The 23,868-nt window shown below is 41.7% G+C and overlaps 1 protein-coding gene across 1 annotated transcript in view; it reads left to right on the plus strand.

Moving 5' to 3' along the window:
* The window catches only part of efcab6 (EF-hand calcium binding domain 6), a 113,956-nt gene that overhangs the window by 27,502 nt on the left and 62,586 nt on the right, over nt 1–23,868 (plus strand). Inside the window, exons 10-15 of the mRNA XM_063059688.1 lie at nt 7,597–7,710; nt 8,620–8,706; nt 9,580–9,682; nt 10,009–10,170; nt 13,169–13,240; nt 15,104–15,264. Coding sequence (XP_062915758.1) covers nt 7,597–7,710; nt 8,620–8,706; nt 9,580–9,682; nt 10,009–10,170; nt 13,169–13,240; nt 15,104–15,264 — 699 coding nt within the window. The remainder of the gene's footprint in view (nt 1–7,596; nt 7,711–8,619; nt 8,707–9,579; nt 9,683–10,008; nt 10,171–13,168; nt 13,241–15,103; nt 15,265–23,868) is intronic.

Genomic DNA, 23,868 nt, shown 5'->3' on the forward strand with positions numbered 1-23,868 from the left:
CAAAACTAAAAAATACCTATTAGTACTAATCATTGAGGGAGAAAGATAACAAGCAGAAATCTAAATTGGATTTTACCCCGGCCCTGGGGAAAAAAGACAGAATCAGTACTGATCAGATTGTTCATAGCTGTATTAAGTATAGAAAGTTAAACTTAACACCAGCCAATTAGAATATTAATTTTGATTACACTTGATCTAATACACTACTGGCTACCTTGCAATTCACAAGGCATCATCACTGTCTAAAAAGGAAAGAATAAAATCCATTGCTTAGTTAAGAGCCCAAAGAATTTATTTTCTTTAATTTTAAATAATTTGAACCCAAGAAAGAGTTGTTAGTGTAAAGGTTAATTCTTCTGCAGGTTTATTCATTTTAGCAGTATTTACCACTCTGTCTCTACCTCTACCAAGCTCCATGCAACTCTTTAAAACTGAAAGCATCCACTCTCTTTAAACCATTACTCTCTCAAGTCTTAAGTGGACAAGACAGTTTAACACATTGTAAAACTGAAAGCATCTAGTCTTTAAACCATTTCTCTCTCAAGTCTTAAGAGGACAAGGCAGCTTAAGACAATTAGACAGACTTTATGGAGACGTTAGAGGGAAAGGCAGTGAACAAGGCTAGGGAGAAGAGTAGAGATGGATGAACAAGTGTCCCAGCCTCCTTTTTACCTGATGCTTATTTTGAATTCTATCACTTCCTGCACCTTTCTTTCATATATTTACAAACAAAGTTGAAAACACTCAATCTCTTGCTCTCTGTTTCATTACAAACTCACTCACTTTCATCCTATCCAAATTTACTCTTATGTCCACTCTTCGTTGATGTAAACCATTGACTGGGAATTATTTTGAACAAAGCGGATGAGCTTAGAGCGTGGATCAGTACTTGGAGCTATGATGTTGTGGCCATTACAGAGACTTGGATGGCTCAGGGACAGGAATGGTTACTTCAAGTGCCAGGCTTTAGATGTATCAGAAAGGACAGGGAGGGAGGCAAAAGAGGTGGGGGCATGGCACTGTTGATCAGAGATGGTGTCATGGCTGCAGAAAAGGAGGAAGTTATGGAAGGATTGTCTACAGAGTCTCTGTGGGTGGAAGTCAGGAACAGGGAGGGGTTAATAACTCTACTGGGTGTTTTTTATAAACCACCCAATAGTAACAGGAGCAGATAGGGAGACAGATTCTGGAAAGGTGTAATAATAACAGGGTTGTTGTGGGAGATTTTAATTTCCCAAATATCAATTGGGATCTCCCTAGAACGAGGGGTTTAGATGGGGTAGAGTTTGTTACGTGTGTTCAGGAAGATTTCTTGACACAATGTGTAGATAAGCCTGCAAGAGGAGAGGCTGTACTTGATCTGGTATTGGGAAATGAACCGGGTCAGGTGTCAGATCTTTCAGTGGGAGAACATTTTGGAGATAGTGATCACAATTCTATCTCCTTTACCATAGCATTGGAGAGGGATAGGAACAGACAAGTTAGGAAAGCATTTAATTGGAGTAAGGGGAAATATCAGGGTATCAGGCAGGAACTTGGAAGCATAAATTGGAAACATGCTCTCAGGGAAACATACGGAAGAAATGTGGCAAATGTTCAGGGGATATTTGCGTGGGGTTCTGCATAGGTACATTCCAATGAGACAGGGAAAGGATGGTAGGGTACAGGAACCGTGGTGTACAAAGGCTGTGGTAAATCTAGGCAAGAGGTTACAAAAGGTTCAAAAAAACTAGGTAGTGATAGAGATCTAGAGGATTATAAGGCTAGCAGGAAGGAGTTTAAGAATGAAATTAGGAGAGCCGGAAGGGGCCATGAGAAGGCCTTGGCGGACAGGATTAAGGAAAACCCCAAGGCATTCTACAAGTATGTAAAGAGCAAGAGGATAAGACGTGAGAGAATAGCACCAATCAAGTGTGACAGTGGAAAAGTGTGTATGGAACTGGAGGAGATAGTGGAGGTGTTTAATGAATACTTTGCTTCAGTATTCACTATGGAAAAGGATCTTGGCAATTGTAGGGATGACTTACAGTGGATTGAAAAGCTTGAGCATGTAGATATTAAGGAAGAGGATGTGCTGGAGCTTTTGGAAAGCGTCAAGTTGGATAAGTCACAGGGACTGGATGAGATATACCCCAGGCTACTATGGGAGGCAAGGGACGAGATTGCTGAGCCTCTGATGATCTTTGCATCATCAGTGGGGACGGGAGAGGTTCCGGAGGGTTTTGGGTTGCGGATGTTGTTCCCTTATTCAAGAAAGGGAGTAGAGATAACCCAGAAAATTATAGACCAGTGAGTCTTACTTCAGTGGTTGGTAAGTTGATGGAAAAGATCCTGAGAGGCAGGATTTATGAACATTTGGAGAGGCATAATATGATTAGGAATAGTCAGCATGGCTTTGTCAAAGGCAGGTCGTGCCTTACAAGCCTGACTGAATTTTTTGAGGATGTGACTAAACACATTGATGAAGGTAGAGCAGTAGATGTAGTATATATAGATTTCAGCAAGCCATTTGATAAGCTACCCCATGCAAGGCTTATTGAGAAAGTAAGGAGGCATGGGATCCAAGGGGACATTGCTTTTTGGATCCAGAACTGGCTTGCCCACAGAAGGCAAAGAGTGGTTGCAGATGGGTCATATTCTGCATGGAGGTCGGTGACCAGTGCTGTGCCTCAGGGATCTGTTCTGGGACCCCTACTGTTCTTGATTATTGTAAATGACCTGGATGAGGAAGTGGAGGGATGGGCTAGTAAATTTGCTGATGACACAAAGGTTGGAGGTGATGTTGATGGTGTGGAGGGCTGTCAGAGGTTACAGTGTGACATTGATAGGATGCAAAACTGGGCTGAGAAGTGGCAGATGGAGTTCAACCCAGATAAGTGTGTGGTGGTTCATCTTGGTAGGTTAAATATGATAGCAGAATATAGTATTAATGGTAAGACTCTTGGCATTGTGGGGGATCAGAGGGGTGTTGGGGTCCGAGTCCATAGGACACTCAAAACTGCTACGCAGTTTGACTCTGTGGTTAAGAAGGCATAGGGTGCATTGGCCGCAATCAATCGTGGGATTGAGTTTAAGAGCTGAGAGGTAATATTGCAGCTCTGTAGTACCCTGGTCAGACCCCACTTGAAGTACTGTGCTCGGTTCTGGTTGCCTCACTACAGGAAGGATGTGGAAACCACAGAAAGGGTGCAAAGGAGATTTATGAGGATGTTGCCTGGATTGGGGAGCGTGCCTTATGAGAATAGGTTGAGTGGACTTGGCCTTTTTCTCTTGGAGTGACAGAGGATGAGAGGTGACCTGATAGAGGTGTACAAGATGATGAGAGGCATTGATCATGTGGATAGTCAAAGGCTTTTTCCCAGGGCTGAAATGGCTAGCACAAGAGGGCACTGTTTTAAGGTGCTTGGAAGTAGGTACAGAGGAGATGTCAGGGGTAAGTTTTTTATGCAAAGAGTGGTGAGTGTGTGGAATGGGCTGCCAGCGATAGTGGTGGAGACGGATATGATAGGGTCTTTTAAAAGACTCCTGGATCGGTACACAGAACTTAGAAAAATAGAGGGCTAGAGGTAAGCCTTGGTAGTTCTAAGATAAGGACGTGTTTGGCACAGCTTTGTGGGCCGAAGGGCCTGTATTGTGCTGTAGGTTTTCTATGTTTCTATTTTCAAACAGGTCACACTGACCAGAACATTGTTCTGCCCTCAGAGTGTATCTAACATATTCTACTCCCATGCCTATTGTCATTGGACTTTTGTCACATCCCATACCCACATAATCAGTTGAAATTCAAACCTCGCTGTTCACTGAGTTACTTCAGGACACACAAGGAGGTCAACCAGATACAAAGTTTTGGGACATCTCAAAAACAACTCATAGGGTGCTTGTTATTGTATCTTAAACATACTTGCATATGACCTGTATCATCTAATTGAAAGGTTACACATCATAGATGAACATTTTCATGAACATTGCACAAAGATATAGCTATTACTTCTTAACCAGCTCAGAGTGCAACTCCTCTCCAACCAGAACCGAACATCCCTTTGATTCAGTTGATTGGCCAGTCAATGTCACGTCCCTCCAAAGGGCATACAGTATATAATTAACAGACCTGTTATTGGTAGTCATATTTGCTCTGCTGAACACTTGTTTGTAAAGCTGTCACCTTTCCTTAAATTCTTGCAGAGCTTAGTTGTGTTAGGAATAGGCTCATAGCTTTTATTTCTTTTCCATCCTGCAGCTTTCTGTAGCCTGCTTATTTGGAACCATGAGGTGAATTAAGGTTTTCCTGTACATTTACATCGAGTATTGTCCTGTGTGATAGTATAGGGCTGTTGTCTTTAAGAGAAGATTCCAAGGGGCCATTTGTGTTGCTTTGTACTTCTGATCCTGTTAGCTTGATTACTGAAAATAGCTTAGAGATAGGAGACAGAGGTAGTGAAAGTTTGGAATTGGAAGTTTGTGAACAATGGTGTACTGCAGGGATAGGTGCAGGAACCCTTGTTTATTATAAAATGACTTGGGTGTGACTATAGAAATAGATAAATAGATATACTTTATTAATCCCAAGGGAAATTTGGTTAGTAAGGAATGATTAGTAAGTTTATGGATGACATGAAAATTGGTAGTCATATGGAAATCAAGGAATATTGTCTAAGGCTTTAGTTCAGATAGAAAGATTGGAATTTAATTCTTGTAAGTGTAAACTGATGAATTTTGGATGGAAGTGGAACAGGGTGGTAGAGCAGAAAGGAATATGATGTACAGAGGGACTTTGAGAATCAAATACACAGTTCCCTGAAAGAGATAACAGGGGTAAAGAGATAAGAAAGTGTAGAAGATGTATGACATGCTTGCCTTCATAGAGTATAAAGTTATTATGTTGTGGCTTTACTTAACACTGCACTGGGAACATTGTGTGCAGTTCTAGTCACCTTAATAAAGGAAGAATGTGGTTGCTTGGAGGGATTGCAGAGGGACTCACCAGAATGTTGCTGGGGTTAGAGGTCTTTGGTTATGGGGAGAGATTAGAGAAATTGTGTTTGTTTTCCCTGAAGCAAAGGAGGCTAGAGGGTGAGGGTTGGGTTTGGTGACCTGATAGGGGTATTTATAATTTTAAGAGGTATAGATAGTGTAGGTAGGCGAGCTCTTTTTTCATGGTAGGGTTAAGAGGGCATAGGAGAAGGAGTTGCAAAGGGGTTTTGAGAGGAAAGTGTTTTGCACAGAGAGTGGTATCTGGAACTTGTTGCCAGATGAGGTGCGAGAATCAGATATAAAGGGTATATTTAGTAGACTTATAGGCAGGCACTTGAATTTTTTAATTGGCCAAAAAGGGCAGCATCAATGTGGTGGGCCAAAATGCTTCTTTGCTGTACAGCTCTAACTCTGTGATTCTAAAAGTATTTGTAAATCTTATTGGTTATCCTGGCGACAGTCCACTGACCATTCAGGCTTCGGAAGGTAGATAATACATTGATGTTAAAATGGTCCTGTCCTTGCATTTGTGCAATCTTTATTTACTCTGCTTATTGAACAATATAAACTATACATCTTTAAAATGGGAAATACGTGTTCTCTTCCTCCCAATCCCTTCATGCCACACCAGTGACCTGTCAAACACAGACTTTTTACATTTGTAGTAAACACATTAATAAAAGAGAAGCTGGTTTGAGACTAATTTTGCAGTGATCTTCCAAGCAGCAAAATAACTACTAATTTATCAGTCAGAATTGGTTTCAAGTTACTTTGTCCTGCACTTCCTGATATTGTCATTTGAATGTCATCTGTCTGTCATGGTCTGGATCGGGGTCCCTTTAAATTTATCTTGTTTATGTTACGATCCGGTCCTGTTTTCCTGTGTCCTCGGCTTTGGTGATTAGAGGCAATTAACGCTCGGCTGAACGAGTAGTTTATAGTCTCCGGCTTTCAGCTGTTCGGCACGGGAGCGTCTGCAAAGTCGTCTAAGGTACGGTGTGCCGACGTCATCTGGCCAGAGCAAGCCTAGTCTCTGCTGAAGCGAGTGCCAGTAATTCGCCTTTCCTCACCAGAGCAACCCTGACCAGTTACCTCGCCAAAGCGAGCCTGCAAAGTTTCCTCACCAAGGTGGATCCGTCAGTTAACCCGCCGGAGGGAATCAAGAACCACTGTCTACTGTTCCCGGGCCGATTCGAGAGCTCGCCACTACCCGGAGGCTCCAAGTCAAGTCCCGGTCCTGGCGGCATTCAAGTACCAAGTCAAGTCCCGGTCCTGGCGGCTTCCCAGTTCTGAGTCAAGTCCTGGCCCTGGTGGTCTGTGATTCCTGTCCTGCCCCCACTGTCTGAATCCCTTCTCTGCCTGTCTTGCCTCTCGCCCTCGTCTGCAGTCCTTGCCTGCACTTCAGTCTAGTTCAATCACTGGAGCTAGATAGGTACTGTCTGGTGTGCTTTCGTGTTGGTCTTGTCCTGTCCTTGCCTCCGTGGGGTAAGTCAGGCTGTCTTGCCGTTGCCCCGCGGGGGGTCATGTCTTGTCTTGTCTTGTCCTCGTCTCCGTGGGGTAAGTCTGGCCATCTTGCCGTTGCCCCACGGAGAGTCATGTCTTGTCTCATCTTGTCCTCGCCTCCGTGGGGTAAGTCAGGCCGTCTTGCCGTTGCCCCGCGGAGTGTCATGAGTCCCGGCCCTATGTCCTGTACCCAAGGAGGGGTCCCGGCTCTGTGTTCTGTGTATGTGTCTACGGTTCCGTGTACCTGCTCTCCCGAGACCGAGGCTCTGTTTTCCATGTTCCTCCTCTCCCTAGCCCATGTCATTTCCATGCCTGGTTCTGGGGTCTGAACCTGAGGCAAGACCCAGGTACTGGGTCCTTGCCCAGTCTCGGGCTCTGAGTCCATACCCTAGCCTCTTCATGTCTCCTCTAGTTCTGGGAGCTGATTCCGAGTCCAAGCCCAGACCCTTGACCCCAGCCTAGTTGTAGTCCTGAGTCCCTGTCCAGTTCGTTACTCCTGCTCCTGCCTTGCTCTCCTGGTATCGAACAATTAACTAAATCTAAGTAACCTCACAAGATGTGCCTTGCATTTGGGTCCACCCTTGCTCCCAAAGCCCCCGCCAATGTGACACTGTCACAATTCAGTTTAACAACTTTTCCCTTCAAACCTTCTTTTCAAATTGTATGTGCAGCTAAATCAACACTTCATTTTGGCCGTTTGTAAAGCATTGTAGACCATTAGGTGCCCACTGATCAGAAAATGCCTATGGACACTGCAATCTCGCCCTCTCTCTCCAGGATTAACTGCATCACAGCAGCTGTAGGAGCCATATGGAGCCAACATATTAATTCTGCTTCCATAATGAACGGAACATGATTGCCATTTGAAATTTGTAGCCATGGATTATCAGTCATGGAAAGTGAATCAACTTGCCTGAAAATATGGAGTATATGCCTTAGTGTCCCATAGATTATTTGAATAACTTAACTATCTTAAATGTTTTACTTAAGGTTCGTTACTTCTTTCAGGGAAATAATTCCGTGAGCTAAATTCTCAGGCGGTTGAGTTTACTTGTTTTTCATAACCTATAGGTTAATAAGCTTCTATTTCACATATACAGTATTTGCATTTTGTTTTATTAGGTATAAAATTGAAACTAATGGCAAAGTAGCATGGAAACAATTTTTACTGAACTGTCCAGAGTCACAGCCATTGGAGGACAAATGGGCATTATCAAAGCATCAACCAAATCATATGTAAGTTTATTTTTCTGGATAGCAGGTTTAATAACTATTTCTGTTGTGTGGTGTTTTTCAAATAATAGTACTTCTGTTTAATTTCTTTGCTTAGATATATGACAGGAAATGAGACAATAAAGTTGCAGATCTGTCCTGATTCATTTCACTTTTAAAAGGCATATCTGGTTGCACTTAATTTCTTTGAATCTTTGTAATCACTTTGGACAAATTTGTATTTGCATTCTTATAGACGAGATTTCAGTTTCCAGTTAAAGCAGCATTTGATGATGACTTGAGAGGTGGGATTGGAATAAGACAGAACTTAACAATGATATCTCATATCTTGCAATCCTGACTTGCTGGTTGGATTTGACCACATTTTTTCCACTGAGCTGAAGCATATATTATTTAGTTCTTTGTGATTTGTTATATTGTCACACATCTTAGAGATCCATTCTCTCCTTTTTTGAGAATGCACAATGAACATATCTAGATGTGTGTTTTTTTTTCTTATTTCTTGAGTCATAATAAAACAAATAATATTAGTTGGTCATGAAAAACGCGCATGGCTTATCTGCATAATTTATCTTCTCCTTTCTGTTCCTTTGGTTTTCATTTTCATTTTTCTGCATCTTTAAATTGCTTTTTCCAATTTGTTTCTGTATCAATTTCCCAAAAAATTTCAGTACAGTGAAGGATTTGTGAGGAGAAGCATCTCTCATATGTTCACACTCACTCATTTTAAATCATTGAAGCTTTGTATGGGGATTTTCCAAGTAACCAAGGCGCTAGGATTCAAAGGAAGTCACAAATTCCAGCAGGCAAACAGTAGTACACGCTGTGGGTAAGGATAGCAAGATCAGGTAAATTGTAGAAATTAGAATATCTAGGATACTGGAGATATGTAATAAAATGTATATTTTGTAGTTCTTCGCAGGATGAGAGTTTGACCGTTATCCAGGAAACTCCAAAGTCTCCAGCATGTGGTTCACAGAAATCTGGAGCAAAGTTTGAGTAAGTTTGTGATTCATTTTTTTTTACTTGTCTGAGGAATTTCAATTTTGGATATCAACTAAATCAAGGCAGCAAACAATATGCTTCTGTATTGCCAGTCGATATTTATTGTCAGATGTTTTCATGAATAATTTCAAATGCTGACGGAGAGAGGATTTTGGTGAATAATGAATGGTTCAGTGAATCATTTTAGTCTTTCTGAATCTCTGTCAAGTCTGAATGAGTACTGAAACCTTCCCACAATGTCAGAAGAGGGCTTGGATAATGATTGTGTCAAGAAAAATACATGCTAGCAGGTAGAGAAATTATAGAGACACTTTGCTGCAGCTTGTACAGTACACTTTCAGTTTACTCCAAAAAGACTGTTGTTTGAGCTCACCAGGGATATCATTTGAACCTGCTTTTGGATGGACAATTCAAGTATAAACGCTTTTCACCCAGCCAATTAACAAAGGGCCCCGGTGTCTGAGAAAACTACTGAGATGGCCAAGTACTTTATGTGTAATAAACGCTAGCTTGCAGAGAACAGCACCTTCTATAAATTAAGATATTCATATATTTAGGACTTCAGGTATTTTAAGGAAAATATTGACCAGTTTTCCACAGGAGCATCACTCTTTCAAACTGTCATTACAGTTCGATATTCACCTAATGCACTAGAATGCTAGGTTGGATAAAAATTTACCATGTGTGTAACTCATATTGATTAAATGTCATACTGGCAATATCACTGAAATTGTAAATTTGGTTCTCAAAGATTTGGTGTCATAATAGTCCATTTCAGTCATTCAAATAAAGTCTAAAATTTCTTATTTGTGCTTCAGTCTTCATCTTTTTCATTATTTTGAAACACAGCCTTACATCTTGTCACAGGTTGACTCATGCTGGAGAAATGTTTGGGAACAAAAAGGTTATGGATGTTGTCCTGAAGCTTCATAAATATTTCCAGGAGAGATACCCTGCCTTGGAGGAGGAGGTATATGTCATGATTTTAAATTTTTGTATTTCTTGCACCTAATAACTGTAGCTTTCTGGTGCTAATGTAGATTTAAACTTTACAGAGTTATAAACATACCCTCAAATAGCTTAGCTGAACTTTTTCAGAAATACATTTTAATGTATAAGTACAAGTAATTGGACTTTAGATACTGGCAATGTTATTTTTAATGATTCTTTGTATAATGACTATGGGTAACCCTAGGTAATTTCTCAGGTAAGGACATGTTCGGCACTGTATTGGGCTGTAGGTTTTCTATGTTTCTATAATGCTTTTATAGTAAAACAGTTTCATTTTTTTCTCAGAAATGCAAAGACATAATAGCTAGACAAGAACTGCGTCAAATTCTACAGCATTTCCCTTTTCGGCTAACTGATGAGGAGATTAAAACATTTATGTTATTGCTGGATCCACAGCACAGTGGCTATTTTCATTATAACCAACTTATGGAACTTATTGAAGGAAAAGTATGTCAAACATCACTTTTTTTTGTTTTGAAACCAAATAGTTGATGATATGTCAATCTTTGGAGATAGTCAGAAAACAGTGAGTGCTGTAAAGTAAATTTAAATTGTTTTGTATCTTGTGAAACATGCTGTAACACTGTGCATATATATAAAATTTAGAGATAATTCAATGTCCTGTGAAGATTATAATAGAGTAGTTATAATGCCTCAAAGGTTTGTCAACACTTATTTGCAGAAATGTTTCCCACTGCACGACAGTTAAAATTGCTCGCAGGCTCACATGGTGGTACACCGTACACCAGATCACAATACGAGAGAATCAGCAAAGCTTCTGCTTTGTATTTGATGGTTTGGGGTAATGTTGAAAATAACAAAGTTGAGTAATTCAGACGATAGGCCACAGTTTTATAAAAAAAAACCTTTTAATTGTTAAAGCAGACAGTTCTAATAATATGTATGTCAGCACTCTTCCCTTTTAGACTGAAAATTTTAATCTCTTTCCAGTAATCCTGGGTCATAATATAAGTATTTCTGAGGGAATTGTGTAATGCACTTCTAATAGAGAACAGAGAAGTTTGAGGGAACGTAGAAAGAGCACAGAACTGTACAGCACAAGAATAGGCTCATTCTTGCAAGAGTGGCCAGAATGCCAAATTAAATTAATCCCATCTGCCTGCAAATGGTCCATGTCCTTTGCTCTCTCATGTCTGTCTGATTGCCTCAATCTTATCATTCTCCACCACCTCCCTGCCAGTGCATTACCACTCTCTCTGTGTTTTAAAAACATGTTGTCTTGCATATCCCCTTTAAATTTCCATCTTCTTACCTTATGCTCTGTAGTATTCAACATTTTCACTCTGGTAAAAAAAACTCTTATCTACTCTATGTTTTTAAAGTTTTATATATTTCTAGCATTCTCTTAAGGCTGTTTTGCTCCAGAAATGCCAATCCAAGTTTGTTCAACCTCTCTTTATGGCTATACACTCCAATCCAGGTAACTCTTGGTGAATCTTTTCTGCACCCTCGCCAGTGCTTCCTCATCCTTCCTGTACTGTTGCTACCATATGATTTGGATGTTCCTAACCATCTGGATTTGTCTTTACTTTCAGTGATAAAAAACAAAATGCTTGAAATACTCTGCAGCAACTTTGGAGATAGAGAAACAGTGTTAACAATTTATACCTACATACTAATTAGTAGCAGGGGTAGACCATATAGGCCCCTTGAGCCTGCTGTAACACCAGCAAAACCATGCTTGATCTAATTGTAACCTGAACCCTACATTCTCATCTACTAAAATGAGATTATTCTGGGTGAAAGGTGAGAAGAAGCTGATTTGGAGACATTTGTTACACAAAGGAGTGTGGCTGCAGAAGTAAATTTTGATTAACACCTTTTCAGTAATGAAAAGGAAAACAAAAACTGTTCAGATGGCAAAAAGTAAAGGAAACAAAATGAAATTCTTGAATATACTGGGTAGTTGAACTTATAAAACCCTCTGGGATAAAGCATTCCAAAGTTTTGCTACCTTCTGGATGAAACACTTCCTTTTCATTTGTCAATCCACTTTTTTGTTGGAGAACATGTTTTTATTCTCATCTAATATTTTGAACCAATTAGAAATCAAATCAACATTTATGAATGACTACCAAGGTAATTGATTTTTCATCAATATATAATATTTACAAAGCTAAAAAAATGTATGGAACATTGATGAATGCATCACCACTTTGTATGACTTAATAACACAATACCTAAAAATGTAAACTCTCTTCTTTCACAGTAAGTGTAAACATAGGTAAGAAACATTAAAGTTCTGGTTAAATTTAACAAATTCTACAGCAACCTCTCATGAAAATAGTAGTTATAGATCTTGGAAGTTAATTTGCAAAGTCTTCTAGTTAGCAATGTAACAAAATGCCTGAAATAAAAGCAGAAAACTTTGGGAACACAAGGTAGTTCAGCAGAATTTGTGGGAAGGGAAAAGGAGTTACTATTTCAAAGGGGAAATCATTTGTTAGAAAATGCCTGAATATCTGGAGGATATCCTCCCATTCAACTTGATTCACATCTACTGGTCAACAGTTATCAGTTTTGTTGAATTAAATATATGTCTGGTAAAGATCTGTATGAAGAGATCTGAAGGAAATATGGATTCTACACTCCAAAGGCTTGCTCCAGTTCAATTTGTAGTATGTTTATTGCTAGTTTGACCTTTAACATTTCTTTATAACCAATCTATTATGTTATACCATTAGAATAGTACAGAGAAAATTACTGGTGTTCTCATAAATATTGCAGATACTCCACCTCTCTCCATCTGCGCTCTTTTGTACACAAGGGAATGTAAACATTGGAACTTTACATTGGAGTTTGATATTCCTGTTGTGTCCTTTCCAAAACCAATATATTTGTTTAGTGGTGGAACACCCAGAAATGACACAGTACTTCAAATGGTCTCACCAAGATTTGCTGCAGTTAAAGCATAACATCCTTGTCTTTATAATCAACACAGGAAAAAAATTATTTTTCATATACCTTTCTGCTAAAGTGCTTAATAGGTTTCTGCTTTGGTAGAAAAAGCACACATTGTCATAGACTCTTGTTAAAGTGAAATTGTAAACTTGTGCCAAGTAATTTCAGAATTTAAGTGTTGTGTACTTGGATTCCTTGATATCTTTGCTCCTCTGCACTTTGTTGTTTTTCATGTTACTGAACCTGTTCTACAGGTGGGAATTTCTTTTGCACCGTGAATTATTCCTGCTATTTGGAGTCTGAAATCTTGGACAGGTGACTTGCTATCTCACTGTCCACATTTTTAAAAAAAAGAAAAACTAAGGTGCCAGAACCTCACTGGGGAACTCAGCTTACCAATTTGAATACATCATTTTATCACCATCTTCCATTTTCCTTCTTTTGTAATATGCCTCAAAATGCTGATACTTTAGTAATTATTACTTAAGATCCATAAGTTTTTTCCCCTTATTTTCCTTACCAGAAGAACCAAAGTTCTTTGAATGGAACTAAAATTGTCAAGAAGCATACTCCTGCAGCAGCAGTATGGGGAACTGTAAGTATGTCTGTTTACTTCTGTGAAATATTTGACGCAAATTTGTTTTCGCAAGTTGCATTTGTGAACTTTAGTGAACTGTGTGTGCTTTGGCAATTCTGAATGTAGGAATGCCTGTTTTAACAAATTGTGTTAATCCTGATAGAACACAGGATCTAACAGGATTATTATTTAAAAAGAAAATCCTAGTTCAAGTAGAGTCCGTGAATCTGTATTCTGAAAGTGTAGTGAGTTTTCTGTTAATATCAAAAATATTTGGCCGGAGAAGGGAAGAAATGTGTTTGCAAGGGAGTTGCCAACATTAATCTTTGAGAAATGGAAGCAACAGGCAACTATGTGAAAGTGACTAATAGACTTATTGTTTGGTCGAAAACCATGCACTGTCAGAAAGTCTGTTAAAGTAAAATTACATGCTTTTATCAAGTAATTTTACTGTGAGCTGAGATCTGTTATTTTCACAAAAGTATAGGATGAGTCAGAAGTACAGGGTGAATCAAACCATTAACTTGAACTCTCCCAGCCAGCTTCTACAGCGCAGCACATAATAATGTGGACTAGGTGCTAGAATTATGGCTTTCAGTGAGAAGGAAGGAATGTTGGGATGTTGTGTTATTATTGTTTGTGACATAGTATTGTTTGATTTTCATTCAGAAAGTAGAATTTGATACAAACTTCCTCTGTAGCCTCTTGTGGAAATGTGAATGCGGCGTACCTGTATGTTTGAATCTTATCATCAAGTTCATTACATAATTTAGGCATCTTTATGTGTCCAGTGGCAGAGAAATTGGTCCATGTTGCAAGCATTATTATTTGATAAACTATGGTCCCATTCTTAAAGGTGGTGGGTATTGGGGCTGGAACAGAGGTTCACACATACTGTACCTTCAAAATGTTTGGGATGAGGTCTGCCTGATTGTAATTGGTCACAAACTTTGTTTTAACTGAATTTGCACAGATCCACTAATTGGCCAATGATTAGCAAATGAAAATTGTATATCATGTTAAGATTGCTTTACTGGAACAATGTATGTACTTACAGGATGCAACTACTTCCTTTCGGTATCTGAAACACCTCAGAAGAGCAGATTAAATTTGTATAATTGGGTAGGTGTTGAATAGATGGGGATGATGTATAAGTATATATGTTTACAAAGATTTTTGTGAGGCAGAGACAGTTAAAGCCAGGATGTTTGTGTTATTGAACAATATAGGGAAGAAACCCTCACATTTGATGTCCAGAAGTGTGCACAAAAGCTAATTTGAGAACTGTGGTTTCATGGAATTGTTCATCAGGATCCTCAATTCTGACTACTACACTGCTCCGATTCCTGCTGGAAGGCATATGGAGGGATCAATCAGGATGAAACACCTCTATCTCTTCAATAGATTTTATTACACCATTTATAAAGATCTTGTCTTTGTGAATTTGGTCTTGAAAAGCATAGGTTTGCTTCTTCCTGTCTGTGCCATCTGGTGTTCAATTGAAAAAGGAGGCTGTAGGAACAAAATTTTAAAGGGGCCAATTAAATTAAGTCTTTGGTTAGACTCGAGCGGCTTCTGGGGTGCTTCAGTGCAGTTAGTTTATTTGGACACTTTGATGGTCTGCAGGGTGATTGTGAAGTGCTTTAGTATTTTAAACCAGAAGAATTAAACTGCTAATAGCCAGCACTTACAAAGTATGTGAAGCCCACAACAAGCTTTAAAACTCGACGTTACTATGTGATTTAATTTTGTTGGTATAGAAGGATTCACCCATTCAGCAGCAGCTTAAATGAAAAGATCTGTGCATAAACAAAGTTTGACGTTTTTGATACTACTTAATTTCTTGCTTTTCCATTTACCCTTGCTTGGCATTCCAACCAGGTAGAAGATATTCTGTGTGACAAAATTAGACACAATTGGGATGAAATTCAGAAGTCTTTTATGATGAATGATCCGGAAAGAACTGGTACAATTAGCCTTGCTAAATTGCGAAAGATCCTGGAAACCCACTGTCTTAGTATTTCTGATCAGCACTTAGAGAAGTAAGTGATTTTTAAAAATTAATATTGTACTTTTTGGTACATTGGAGATTTTAAGTAATATTTGTTAAAATTTAAATTTTGTATTTGTTATAAAAGAAAAAAATGAAATTGGAAGATGGTGATAAAGGATATGTACTTAGTAAGCAATGTTCCTCAGTGATGTTCTAAAGATTGGATTTATTGCTACTACTTTTCATAATATGGATGACGGGACATTAAGCTTTCTGATTTCTAAGATTTGTGCTCGACAGTTCTCCAGTGGTTTATAGATTAATTCCATACTGAGGTTCCTTTGGCTTATGTGGTTCAAAAATACAAAGTATTAATATCTTGTATGCTGCAAAGGTCTATAACACAAGAAAGTAAGTGTGGGGAAAGGGCTAATGGAGGAAAAAAGATCTGTATTGTCATTAATAATTGTCAGAATGAATTTCAATAATTGAAACTCATTCTGTGTCTTTGCAAAATGTAAATGTGTAGGGCAAGGGTGGGTGGTAAACCTTTTTGAGAGCAAGTGTCCAAATTGGTGATAATCTTCTAAAAAAAAAATCTCTAATGTGCCATACTAATTTTGAAATTTTGAGCAATGATGATCATTGATAAAGCATAACAGAGACAGATTGAAATAAAGTAAGCATTTTAGAATAACTATTAAGAAATTATTAATATTAATCTTTTTAAAAGACAACTATTTCTAAATAGTAACATACATCAAAGTTGCTGGTGAACGCAGCAGGCCAGGCAGCATCTATAGGAAGAGGCGCAGTCGACGTTTCAGGCCGAGACCCTTCGTCAGGACTAACTGAAGGAAGAGTGAGTAAGGGATTTGAAAGCTGGAGGGGGAGGGGGAGATGCAAAATGATAGGAGAAGACAGGAGGGGGAGGGATGGAGCCGAGAGCTGGACAGGTGATAGGCAGAAGGGGATACGAGAGGATCATGGGACAGGAGGTCCGGGAAGAAAGGGGGGCGGTGACCCAGAGGATGGGCAAGAGGTATATTCAGAGGGACAGAGGGAGAAAAAGGAGAGTGAGAGAAAGAATGTGTGCATAAAAAAGAGTAACAGATGGGGTACGAGGGGGAGGTGGGGCCTAGCGGAAGTTAGAGAAGTCAATGTTCATGCCATCAGGTTGGAGGCTACCCATACGGAATATAAGGTGTTGTTCCTCCAACCTGAGTGTGGCTTCATCTTTACAGTAGAGGAGGCCGTGGATAGACATGTCAGAATGGGAATGGGATGTGGAATTAAAATGTGTGGCCACTGGGAGATCCTGCTTTCTCTGGCGGACAGAGCGTAGATGTTCAGCAAAGCGGTCTCCCAGTCTGCGTCGGGTCTCACCAATATATAAAAGGCCACATCGGGAGCACCGGACGCAGTATATCACCCCAGTCGAACTACAGGTGAAGTGATGCCTCACCTGGAAGGACTGTTTGGGGCCCTGAATGGTGGTAAGGGAGGAAGTGTAAGGGCATGTGTAGCACTTGTTCCGCTTACACGGATAAGTGCCAGGAGGGAGATCAGTGGGGAGGGATGGGGGGGACGAATGGACAAGGGAGTTGTGTAGGGAGCGATCCCTGCGGAATGCAGAGAGAGGGGGGAGGGAAAGATATGCTTAGTGGTGGGATCCCGTTGGAGGTGGCGGAAGTTACGGAGAATAATATGTTGGACCCGGAGGCTGGTGGGGTGGTAGGTAAGGACCAGGGGAACCCTATTCCTAGTGGGGTGGTGGGAGGATGGAGTGAGAGCAGATGTACGTGAAATGGGGGAGATGCGTTTAAGAGCAGAGTTGATAGTGGAGGAAGGGAAGCCCCTTTCTTTAAAAAATGAAGACATCTCCCTCGTCCTAGAATGAAAAGCCTCATCCTGAGAGCAGATGCGGCGGAGACGGAGGAATTGCGAGAAGGGGATGGCGTTTTTGCAAGAGACAGGGTGAGAAGAGGAATAGTCCAGATAGCTGTGAGAGTCAGTAGGCTTATAGTAGATATCAGTGGATAAGCTGTCTCCAGAGACAGAGACAGAAAGATCTAGAAAGGGGAGGGAGGTGTCGGAAATGGACCAGGTAAACTTGAGGGCAGGGTGAAAGTTGGAGGCAAAGTTAATAAAGTCAACGAGTTCTGCATGCGTGCAGGAAGCAGCGCCAATGCAGTCGTCGATGTAGCGAAGGAAAAGTGGGGGACAGATACCAGAACAGGCACGGAACATAGATTGTTCCACAAACCCAACAAAAAGGCAGGCATAGCTAGGACCCATACGGGTGCCCATAGCTACACCTTTAGTTTGGAGGAAATGGGAGGAGCAAAAGGAGAAATTATTAAGAGTAAGGACTAATTCTGCTAGACGGAGCAGAGTGGTGGTAGAGGGGAACTGATTAGGTCTGGAATCCAAAAAGAAGCGTAGAGCTTTGAGACCTTCCTGATGGGGGATGGAAGTATATAGGGACTGGACATCCAAGGTGAAAATAAAGCGGTGGGGGCCAGGGAACTTAAAATCATCGAAAAGTTTAAGAGCGTGAGAAGTGTCACGAACATAGGTCGGAAGGGATTGAACAAGGAGTGATAAAACAGTGTCGAGGTATGCAGAAACGAGTTCGGTGGGGCAGGAGCAAGCTGAGACAATAGGTCGGCCAGGACAGGCAGGTTTGTGGATCTTGGGTAGGAGGTAGAAACGGGAAGTGCGGGGTGTGGGAACTATAAGGTTGGTAGCAGTGGATGGGAGATCCCCTGAGCGGATAAAGTCATTGATAGTGTGGGAGACAATGGCCTGGTGCTCCTTAGTGGGGTCACGATCGAGGGGTAAATAAGAGGAGGTATCCGCGAGTTGTCGCTGTGCCTCGGCAAGGTAGAGGTCAGTACGCCAGACTACAACAGCACCCCCTTTATCAGCGGGTTTAATCAGTGCTGTTGTAGTCTGGCGTACTGACCTCTACCTTGCCGAGGCACAGCGACAACTCGCGGATACCTCCTCTTATTTACCCCTCGATCGTGACCCCACTAAGGAGCACCAGGCCATTGTCTCCCACACTATCAACGACTTTATCCGCTCAGGGGATCTCCCATCCACTGCTACCAACCTTATAGTTCCCACACCCCGCACTTCCCGTTTCTACCTCCTACCCAAGATCCACAAACCTGCCTGTCCTGGCCGACCTATTGTCTCAGCTTGCTCCTGCCCCACCGAACTCGTTTCTGCATACCTCGACACTGTTTTATCACCCCTTGTTCAATCCCTTCCGACCTATGTTCGTGACACTTCTCACGCTCTTAAACTTTTCGATGATTTTAAGTTCCCTGGCCCCCACCGCTTTATTTTCACCTTGGATGTCCAGACCCTATATACTTCCATCCCCCATCAGGAAGGTCTCAAAGCTCTACGCTTCTTTTTGGATTCCAGACCTAATCAGTTCCCCTCTACCACCACTCTGCTCCGTCTAGCAGAATTAGTCCTTACTCTTAATAATTTCTCCTTTTGCTCCTCCCATTTCCTCCAAACTAAAGGTGTAGCTATGGGCACCCGTATGGGTCCTAGCTATGCCTGCCTTTTTGTTGGGTTTGTGGAACAATCTATGTTCCGTGCCTATTCTGGTATCTGTCCCCCACTTTTCCTTCGCTACATCGACGACTGCATTGGCGCTGCTTCCTGCACGCATGCAGAACTCGTTGACTTTATTAACTTTGCCTCCAACTTTCACCCTGCCCTCAAGTTTACCTGGTCCATTTCCGACACCTCCCTCCCCTTTCTAGATCTTTCTGTCTCTGTCTCTGGAGATAGCTTATCCACTGATGTCTACTATAAGCCTACTGACTCTCACAGCTATCTGGACTATTCCTCTTCTCACCCTGTCTCTTGCAAAAACGCCATCCCCTTCTCGCAATTCCTCCGTCTCCGCCGCATCTGCTCTCAGGATGAGGCTTTTCATTCTAGGACGAGGGAGATGTCTTCATTTTTTAAAGAAAGGGGCTTCCCTTCCTCCACTATCAACTCTGCTCTTAAACGCATCTCCCCCATTTCACGTACATCTGCTCTCACTCCATCCTCCCACCACCCCACTAGGAATAGGGTTCCCCTGGTCCTTACCTACCACCCCACCAGCCTCCGGGTCCAACATATTATTCTCCGTAACTTCCGCCACCTCCAACGGGATCCCACCACTAAGCATATCTTTCCCTCCCCCCCTCTCTCTGCATTCCGCAGGGATCGCTCCCTACACAACTCCCTTGTCCATTCGTCCCCCCCATCCCTCCCCACTGATCTCCCTCCTGGCACTTATCCGTGTAAGCGGAACAAGTGCTACACATGCCCTTACACTTCCTCCCTTACCACCATTCAGGGCCCCAAACAGTCCTTCCAGGTGAGGCATCACTTCACCTGTGAGTCGACTGGGGTGATATACTGCGTCCGGTGCTCCCGATGTGGCCTTTTATATATTGGTGAGACCCGACGCAGACTGGGAGACCGCTTTGCTGAACATCTACGCTCTGTCCGCCAGAGAAAGCAGGATCTCCCAGTGGCCACACATTTTAATTTCACATCCCATTCCCATTCTGACATGTCTATCCACGGCCTCCTCTACTGTAAAGATGAAGCCACACTCAGGTTGGAGGAACAACACCTTATATTCCGTATGGGTAGCCTCCAACCTGATGGCATGAACATTGACTTCTCTAACTTCCGCTAGGCCCCACCTCCCCCTCGTACCCCATCTGTTACTCTTTTTTATGCACACATTCTTTCTCTCACTCTCCTTTTTCTCCCTCTGTCCCTCTGAATATACCTCTTGCCCATCCTCTGGGTCACCGCCCCCCTTTCTTCCCGGACCTCCTGTCCCATGATCCTCTCGTATCCCCTTCTGCCTATCACCTGTCCAGCTCTCGGCTCCATCCCTCCCCCTCCTGTCTTCTCCTATCATTTTGCATCTCCCCCTCCCCCTCCAGCTTTCAAATCCCTTACTCACTCTTCCTTCAGTTAGTCCTGACGAAGGGTCTCGGCCTGAAACGTCGACTGCGCCTCTTCCTATAGATGCTGCCTGGCCTGCTGCGTTCACCAGCAACTTTGATGTATGTTGCTTGAATTTCCAGCATCTGCAGAATTCCTGTTGTTTGTATTTCTAAATAGTATTGTTATTGTATTTTATATACAGTATAACATAAGAAATATGAATGTGGAATTATAAGATTTGGTGCATATTTATAAAAGATCAAGAAAAGGAAAATAAACACACATTACTCTCAGTAAGACTTTTGTTGCTGCACTAACGATGACAAATGTTTTATCCAGCTTGTAGTTGGTTGTTTTGAGAGCAATATATGTAGCACTATTTTCATCAGTAAATCTACTCCTATTATTAGATTTGACCAAGTTTGAGGTCGAGTCAGGAATGTTCACGCTGTGACCCTGTTAATCCGAAAGGAGACCAATCCTGACATTACACGCCAGACCAAGTGATCCAGTGGGTGGTAAAAGGATAAACCCTCGGCCCACTGGAAATTATGAAAATCGTTAGCCACAACATTGAAGGCTTCAGCCACAGTAAAGCAGAAATCCTGGCAAACTTAAAACCGGACATCTGGTGCATACAAGAAACTCATAGGCTGAACAACCAACCCTATGTGCCAGGAATGCACTTGGCTATTGACACCCCTAGCCAAACTTATGGAAGTGCAATCTTTGTTAAAGATAAATCTATAGTAATGAGCACAGAAAACATCCAAGCTGGCTCAGTGGAACTTCTGAAAGTTGAAACAAAACACATAAATATCATGTTGGTCTACAAACCCCCTAATGAACCATTCATGTGGCCACCTAACCTAGATCTCTGGGACAAAATGTACCTCATTATTGGTGACTTTAATAGCCATAGCACCAACTGGGGATATGAAGATGACGATGCAAATGGAGAAGAAGTTGTACCATGGGCTCTAAACAACAGCCTTGAGCTGTTGTTTAGAGCCCATGATACAACTATATGAGTCAAAGGACACCCCTACCTTCACAAGTGCCAGATGGAGAAAAGGATACAATCCAGACCTTGCCTTTGCTACCTCGGCAAGCTCCATCCTCTTCACACGAACAGTCCTCCAACATATACTCAAATCCCAACACCGTCCAGTCTAGGTAGAATCCCTTCCAGTTCTGAGACCCGTACCGTCAAAGTACCTACCAAGATTTAACCTGAGAAAAGCGAATTGGACATCTTTCGCAGAATCTCTTGATCAACTTATTGATGCCATACCACCAGAACCTGATCATTATGATAAATTTGTCCATCTAATCTGGAAAGTTGTGCAGCAGAACATATCTAGAGGCTGCAGAACCAAATATATTCAGGGATTGACTAGTGATATCAAGCAAAGTTATGATGAGTATGTCAACTTGTATGACGAAGACCCGTTTGGTCAAGACACAATTGAAATGGGAGAGTCAGTTCTGTCCCTACTGAGCCAAGAGAGATAACAGCGTTGGCAGGAACTGATAGAAAACACAGACGTGACCAAGAGCAGTAAGAAGGCATGGGCAACTGTTCGGAAACTCAACTCAGACAATAGATCACCTCAGAGAATTGCTGCCATAACACCAAATCAGGTTGACCACCAACTAATACTAAATGGTCGACCAAATAACAAGGAACGGAAGCAAAAGAAAAAGCAACATCAGAAGATGAAGTCAACTTTCTCAAAGGGGAATAACAGCTTCCCACCTCTCACCCTAGAAGAATTAAAGGATGAAGTATCAGAGCTAAAATCCAGCAAAGTTACTGGCATAGATGGGATTCTTAATGAATTCCTTAAACACCTTGGACCTAAAGCACTCCACTGGCTTCTGTCCCTTTTTAACTGTTGCCTAAGATCATTAAGAATACCTAAAAAATGGAGAAGAGCCAAAGTTGTTGCTCTCCTAAAACCCAATAAAGACCCCAACATTCCTACAAATTACAGACTGATTTCCTTGCTCTGCACCCTCTATAAACTCTATGAGAGACTCATACTGAAAAGAATATCCCCCTTACTCAAAGATCTTCTAACACCAGACCAAGCCGGGTTCAGGCCAGGCCGCACTTGCTGCGGTCAAGTCCTGAACTTAAACCAGTATATTGAGGATGGCTTTGAAATGTGATAAATTATAGGGGCAGTATTCATTGACTTAACAGCAGCATACGACACTGTGAATCACAGAGGCCTTCTACTGAAATTATCTAAAATGTTAAAGAACGAAACCACAGTCAAAATAATAAGAAGCCTCCTAGAAAATCGTAGATTTTATGTAGAAATGAATGGAATTAAGAGTAGGTGGCGTCCACAAAAGAACAGCCTACCACAGGGATCATTCCTGGCACCTCTACTATTTAATGTTACACAAACGACCAACCAACCTTTCCTAACACACAGGTTTATCTATGCAGACGACCTAAGCATAGCAACACAAGCTAACTCCTTCCAAGAAGTTGAAGTACGACTTAACAGCAGTCCTTGAAGCAATGAAGCCGTATTATGAAAAATGGTATCTGAACCTAAATCCAGCAAAAACTCAAATGTGTACATTTCCACCTGAGGGATCGAGAAGCAGCTCAGAAATTCAAGATCTTCTGGTGTGGGAAGGAGCTCGCACACCATCCGACTCCAATTTACCTGGGTGTGACACTGGATAGGACCACCTAAGTCCAAAAACACTCTCTTGAAAAAATCAGCAGGCACGAAATAGGGAGCTAATGCTCACACATTTAGATCAACTGCCCTAGCACTCTGCTATGCAGCTACAGAATACTGTGCACCTGTGTGGGGCAGATCAGCCCATGCAAAGAAAATAGACCCGTTGCTTAATGAAGCCTGCTGAATAATCACGGGCACACTGCGCCCCACACCCACCAACATCACTTACAGACCTGCAGGGATTGTTCCCCCGGAGATCCGAAGACACACTACAACAAAAATTGAAAAAGGTAAACAGAACTTGGATCCACGGCACCCACTACATCATCATGTGCCAGTTCCAACCGCCTAAAATCGAGGAAAAGCTTTGCTACGGTGGAGGAACTACCGCATGGAACATCCCCCCCAAACATATAGGATTGACCTTTGACAACAAACAGAAGCCAGAACGCCACCAAACAATACAGTGCAAGACCCCACAGAAATGTTGCCAGACAGGGCACTGCTTGACAGACGGAAGTGGTGCACTCTCAACAGAGCGAGAGCGGGAGTTTGTAGGACGGGAGATAATTTGGTGAAGTGGGGTTTAAAGACCAGCGAATCCTGTGAGTGTGGCGAAAAGATGCAGAACATTGAACACATTCTGAGCAACTGCCCACTCTCACCTGATTTAGCTGACACTGACCTGCTCGACATCAACCAAACAACACTAGAGTGGCTGGCTCTCTGGTGTGACAACCCATGATGATGACGTGATGATGATGACAAAGTTCATCATTATTGAAAACAATAACTCACATGAGTATTCACGGAGATGTTAAACTACATACAGTACCCTGAAACGTCGACTGCGCCTCTTCCTATAGATGCTGCTTGGCCTGCTGCGTTCACCAGCAACTTTGATGTATGTTGTTACAATATTTACTGTTATTATTACTGAATTTCCAATGTTTTTCCAATTT

This window comes from Mobula hypostoma, chromosome 9 (assembly GCF_963921235.1).
Source record: "Mobula hypostoma chromosome 9, sMobHyp1.1, whole genome shotgun sequence".
Classification (NCBI taxonomy): Eukaryota; Metazoa; Chordata; class Chondrichthyes; order Myliobatiformes; family Myliobatidae; genus Mobula; species Mobula hypostoma.